General features: G+C 39.6%; 1 protein-coding gene across 1 annotated transcript; it reads left to right on the forward strand.

The window, feature by feature from the left end:
- The first annotated feature begins 5,733 nt into the window (after positions 1-5,733).
- Positions 5,734-6,138, forward strand: LOC128126094 (uncharacterized mitochondrial protein AtMg00810-like). The gene has a single exon (XM_052763829.1). It carries the CDS (start codon positions 5,734-5,736, stop codon positions 6,136-6,138), a length of 405 nt encoding a protein of 134 aa, XP_052619789.1.
- Positions 6,139-6,542: the final 404 nt, after the last annotated feature.

The following is a 6,542-nucleotide window of genomic DNA, read 5'->3' on the forward strand; positions in this document are numbered from 1 at the left end:
TATGTATCTAATAGTGAAAACATAGATATGTATCTAGGGTTGCATGCACACATAGGATTGTTTGTATAAAACCCATCAGTGGTATCAGAGCATTTGGTTTTTGTTTTCAATTAGCATTATACAAATGTATGAATTTTACACTTTAGGTGTTGAATCATAAAAGTGCTCCTCTTAAACTTGACCTACCGCAGCCCCTTGAAGATCCGCAGTCAAGTCACTTCAGCAACCACATCCGAAGTCATCATCATCAGCAGTTCACCATCTAGTTTTCTTAGTTTAGCTTTTTATCTGCTTTTCTTAGAATACTTTCTTTTATCCAGTATTCCTTGCATGGCTACGTTTAGATAGATGAACAAGTGTAACCTTTGAGTCTCAATATATAGCACTCAATCTTTCTCAACTATATACACATCTAATAACACTTCGCATCTAAAATCTCATATCTTGTGTTATTACTCTCATCTCTTTCTTACTCTCCAAATTCATCATATCATAACTGGACTGGATATCATCTCTCTTCGAAGCAAGTCATTCTTGACTTAATCACTAAGCTTGATCTCATTTACTAACTTGGTTTGAATGCATTCCTTGTTAAGAATCAACTTATGTGTATACTTGATATAACACCTGCTGTCATTTATATTTTCTTACATTTCCGCACCTAAGTCTCTAATTATCTAACTCTAACTTATTATTATTGGTGAGCTTTTATGATCCTTTGAGATTAACTATTCCGCAACTATACTTGTTCTAACGTTTGTTCAAGTGTGTCTCAAGTTTTTCTCTCAAAAATTGGTATTAGAACCAAAGTGGTTGCCTTTTGAAGCAAAACTCTGATTTTCAAAAAGCCTTCTATACCACTGAAGCTCATTCCTTACAAAAAAAACAAAATTTTTTAAAACAAGGAAATATGGCACAAGCATTATCTTGTAATGTATCAAACAATGTTAGTGGTTTGAATAGAGCACCAATACTTATGGCAAATGAATATCATCACTGGTCTCAGAGAATGGAAAGATATTTAAGGAGACTTGGAAGAGACATATGGAGATTTGTAGAAGAAGGGCCTCATGTTCCTGTTCTTACTCCAGTACAAACTGATGGAGCTACAGCCAGACTAGGAGGAGGTCAACCAGCATTGAATCGTCCCACTAAGGACGATCTTGACAAAATGGAAAATAACGCTATTGCCTTTTATGATATTTCTTGTGGAGTTGCGCATGACAACTTCAACATAATCATAAATTGCAAATCTGCTAAGGAGATCTGGGATGTTCTCAAAAATCTGTATGAAGGAACTGAACAAGCTCAAGAAAAAAAAAGCTTACTACTGCACTCAATGAGTTTAACAACTTTAAAGCTCATGCGGGTGAAAGTTTGGCGGATTCCTTTAAAAGGTTTAATCTGATAGTCATAAAGCTATCCAATGTTGGCAACATCTGAAGCAACCATGAAACAAATGTTCAGTTTCTAAACGGTTTAGGAAGATACTGGACAACTGCCAAAATGATTGTCCAAGGGGATAGAAAAATCGACTCTCTTTCTCTCTATAAGCTCTACGGTGAACTGCAAGCTCAAGAGTCTACGGTACTCAAAGACTGTATAGACTTCAGTGGTCCACTTGCTCTCATGGCACAATCTCCTCACTCTCAATCATACTCCACTGCGTATGACAACCCTCCGCAGTCATACGAAGCAGACTCATAATATGATAACGAAGAAGAATTTCAGAATGCAATTGCTCTCATCAGCCAACAATTCAACCGGTTACCACCTTCATTCCGAAATAACCAACAGTACAACAAATCACCTTTTCAACCGCAATCCTAACTCTCAAAACAATCACTCTCGTTGCACTAAAAAAACCTTACCCACCACTGCAGACTCAAAATACTCAACCCAAGGAGGCACCACAGTCCATCCAAACTACGGACTCTGGTACTCCTTCATAAGATAAAAGTGATATTGTGATTTGTCACAAGTGCAACAATGAAAATCATTTTGCCAAAGACTGCAAGGCAAATGTAGTTAAAGATAGAGCATTCTATCTCAGGATGGATCAAGAGATGGAAGAAAGGGAAAAAGGAAGAGTATATGTTGCTCAGGTAAAAAGAGACCATCAGGTTTGGTCCTCGGGGATGAAGATGAGGACATCAGCAGTGTCAAAGGAAAGGGAAAGATCTGTATGATTGCAACCGCTGATGAGGATGGATCCACAAAGACGAAGAAGAATTACTGCTATATGGCGAAAGATGGGACACTCAGCATCGTCGAACAGGTAAAAATTATGATCCGAACTCTAAATTATAGCATGCATTATTGTCAACCCTTCATAAACAACCTTAATGACACATGTGATGCCGTCCTTACAGACTATAACAAAGCATTAGATGAGAAGAACATTTAGTCCCAGGAGATGTTTCACGTAAGAGGACGACTGGACAACAAAAGAATCAAAATGGCTATGTTAGAAAAGGACTTAAGTTTAGAGAAAGATGCAAGAATGTTGAGTGAAACACAGTTAGAAATACTTTTGAATCAGAGAGATTTAGCTCAGAGTGAGATTGTACGCTTAAATCTTTTAATAGAAAAACTGTTTAATGAAAGTGAAGCCATCGAAAATCTTGTTAACAATGGGACTACTGATAATACTTACAATTGGGTTTGGTCCAATGGGTACTCTACCGCAACAGACTCATCACCCCGATTCAATAAGGACCGTCCCTCCGGACAGTGAATTCTTGTTTCTCATCAATGACAAAACATTTACTGAAGATATCAAAGCTCACTTTGGTAGACTTCACGATCTGAGTAACAATTGTGTTATCGAGGAAATTCTCCCTAAATTTTCTAATCTTGTAGACAACACAAGTTTTCCCAGTTCTCAGACTTCATCAATCGCTGATGAGGAAATTATCTTGGAAGGTCCCGAAGTCTCAATAGACTTCCCATCTCTACCATCAGACCGCAATATCCCTTACTGTAGTCAAGAACCTCGATCTGTCCATCTACCTTCCATCAATTGTCCCACTAATGTATCACCTTAGATTTATTCTGCAGTTGTTCAAGGCACTGAACTGCAGACCTTAGTCAAAAGTGTTGTGACCATCCAACCAATTCATCATGAATTACCAATCGAAAACTTTGAAGTTGGTCAATGTTCCCTGAATCCTAAACTCTCTAGTTCGGATGAATCAAGTCCTCGTTTTTCAAAATTACCAAGTGTCTCAAGGAAACCGCAACTAAACGTCACTGACTGCGGTTCTCCTAAAACCGAGGCGAAAAAGGCTAAACGTCACTGACTGCGGTTCTCCTAAAACCGCAACTCTGCTTCCTATCAAAAGCCACATCCGAAGTTAGTTGGCTCTGACATCGCAAGCTTTCTCATCTCAACTTCCGGTATATCAACAACCTGGTCACAAGCTTGTCCGAGGTCTCCCTATTCTTAAGTATCACAATGACACCCTCTGCCCGACTTGTGAATGTGGCACACAGTCCAAAGCAAGTCATCCTATGGTGATCGATTCCTCAATCTCAGGACCACTAGAACTTCTCCATATTGATCTTTGAGGTCCATCCACCGTAGCCAGTCTTCACCATAAGAAATTCATCTTGGTTATAGTAGATAACTTCACTCATTTCACATGGGTCTTCTTTCTTAGAATCAAGTCAGAAACACCGCAAGTACTGATAAATTTTATCAAGGAGATAGAACTTCAAATCAAACTACCAGTACGTCGCATCCACAGTAACAATGGAACCGAGTTCACTAATCATCGTCTCAATAGTTTCCTGGTTTCCAAGGGCATAAGTCACAATTTTCAGCTCCATACATCCCATAGCAGAATGGAGTAGTAGAGCGAAGGAACCGTACACTGGTAGAAGCAGCCAGATCTATGCTCAATTTTGCCAACCTTCCTCTCTACTTCTGGGCCGAAGTAGTGGCCACAACATGCTTCGTACAAAACCGAAGCATTGTGTGCAAACGTCTCAACAAAACACCATATGAGGGTCTCAACAACAGAAAGCTGAATGTTTGATTCTTCCATATATTTGGGTGCAGATGTTTTATGATTAACAACAAGGATCATCTCAACAAGTTCGCACCAAAATCTGATGAAGACATTTTTCTTGGTTACTCAACAAACAAAGTAGCCAATAGGGATCTCATAAGACGTACGAGAATAATAATCGAAAGCTTTGCTATGAAGTTTGATGATTATTATGTCCGAAACACTGCTCCCTCCATCGAAACCAAAGCAATTCTGGAATGTGATGTTCCTGACTCTTCGGGTCCATTGAACATAGTTGAAGTTAACTATGATGATCTCTTCGATCCCATCAAAACTGATAAGCTATCTGAAGTTCTTGTGTCTCCCGAAGCTCAAATGCAACATGTTGAAGTATCTGGTCCTACACTATCTGATGAGGTATCACTTAATACTTCCACCTCACCGGTTGAGGGGGAAAACTCAACTCCGAATCATATTACAACCATCGAGGTTCCAGTATTAGAAGAAGCCGCTCCAATCCCTAAGAGAATTTCAACCATCAAACGTTTCTTCGGACTCAGATGAGGAAAACATAGAGAATATCGACACCAGAACTGACCCAAGAGTTCTCACAATTCCAACACTTCAGGGGGAACTTTCTCACGCTCAAGAGGATCTTCCGTCAACAATCCAGGGGGAACCTCATCCAATCACACAAGAAGATACAAATCTCGCTCCTACAATCCAAGATGATTCCGCAGGATGTTCTCAAATCCAGGGGGAACTACCGTCTCCAATCGAAGAATCTTTCAATATTGAAGATATTCCCTCTACCACAGCTGCAGATCATCTACAACCCCGTCTACATGTTTGGACGAAGGGCCATCCACCGGGTCAAATCATCGGCAACCCATCTGCAGGTATCCAGATTCGATCTTCTAAAGACTTATTTGATCATTGTCACTATGCAGCATTTATGTCCTCGATTGAGCCCCGAACAATCAAAGAAGCATTACTAGAACCAGACTAGATATCTGCAATGCAAGAAGAACTAGAAGAATTCAAAAGAAACAAAGTGTGGCAACTCGTTCCAAAGCCACAAGGTCACACTATTGTTGGTACTAGGTGGGTATACAAAAATAAGTTGGATGAATCTGGTGCGGTCGTCAGAAACAAAGCAAGGCTAGTTGCCAAGGGATATAGTCAACTTGAAGGTATTGACCATCATGAAACGTATGCTTCGGTGGCACGAATGGAAGCCATCTGAATCTTCTTAGCATACGCATCTCACAAGAACATCAAAGTACATCAAATGGATGTGAAAAGTGCTTTTCTCAACGGTGAATTAAAAGAAGAGGTTTACCTTGAGCAACCTCCGGGCTGCGAAAGTCTTTAATTTCTAGATTATTGCTACAAGCTTGAAAAAGTTGTCTACGGTCTAAAGCAAGCTCCAAGAGCATGGTACGAGACACTCTCTGAATTTCTTGTTTTGTCCGGATACAAAAGAGGAGTGATTGATCCCACTTTATTTAGAAAAGCTAATGGTAATCACCTTATGCTTGTACAAATATATGTGGATTATATCATCTTCGGATCAACTGATCAGGGGATGGTGGATGAATTTTCTAAGCTCATGACTAACAATTTCAAAATAAGCATGAATAGAGAGATTAACTTCTTTTTAGGACTTCAAGTAAAGCAAATCCCTTAAGGGATATTCATCCATCAGGAGAAATACACCATGGAACTACTAAAGAAATACTCAATGGACAACTGCTCTTCGGCCAAGGCCCCCATGGCCTTCGGATATAAGATATCTGCTGATCCTTCTGGTGAATCAGTGGATCACAAGACTTATAGAGGAATAATTGGCTCATTGATGTATCTCACCGCAAGTCGACCATACATTGTATTTGCAATAGGTGGATGCGCAAGATACCAGGTTGATCCAAAAATGTCACACATAACCGCAACAAAGCAGATTCTACAATACTTAAAGGGTAGTAAGACCCTTGGTCTATGGTATCCCGCAGGAAATGACTTCAACCTACAAGCATTCACTAATGCGGATCATGTTGGATGCGGACTAGATCAAAAAAGCACTTCAGGTGGATGTCAATTTCTGGGTGGAAGACTCGTCAACTAGTCATCAAGAAAACAAAGTTGTGTATCATTGTCTACCGCAGAAGCTGAATATGTGGTCGCAACCAGCTGTTGTTCACAAGTCTTGTGGATGAAAACACAACTTATGGACTACGGTTAAAGAATGTTGCGGATACCAATTTATTGTGGCTCTGAAAGTGCTATAGCGATTTCTCACAATCCTATTCATCACTCTAAGACAAAGCATATTGAACTATGGTATCACTTCATCAAAGACCACATCCTGAAAGGTAACATTGAACTAATTTTTGTTCATACTCATGAAGAGATTGATGATGTATTCACAAAGGCACTTGACTCTACAAAACTCAACAGTTTCTTACAAATGTTAATAATGATGAATCCGGACCCACAATTCTTTTTGAATTGATAGGTACCACAGACCAT

Source organism: Lactuca sativa, chromosome 5, assembly GCF_002870075.4.
Source record: "Lactuca sativa cultivar Salinas chromosome 5, Lsat_Salinas_v11, whole genome shotgun sequence".
NCBI classification, from domain to species: Eukaryota; Viridiplantae; Streptophyta; class Magnoliopsida; order Asterales; family Asteraceae; genus Lactuca; species Lactuca sativa.

Bases quoted from the DNA above. Each gene is read 5' to 3' on its own strand.
- LOC128126094 (XM_052763829.1), top strand. From the start codon at position 5,734: ATGGAACTACTAAAGAAATACTCAATGGACAACTGCTCTTCGGCCAAG.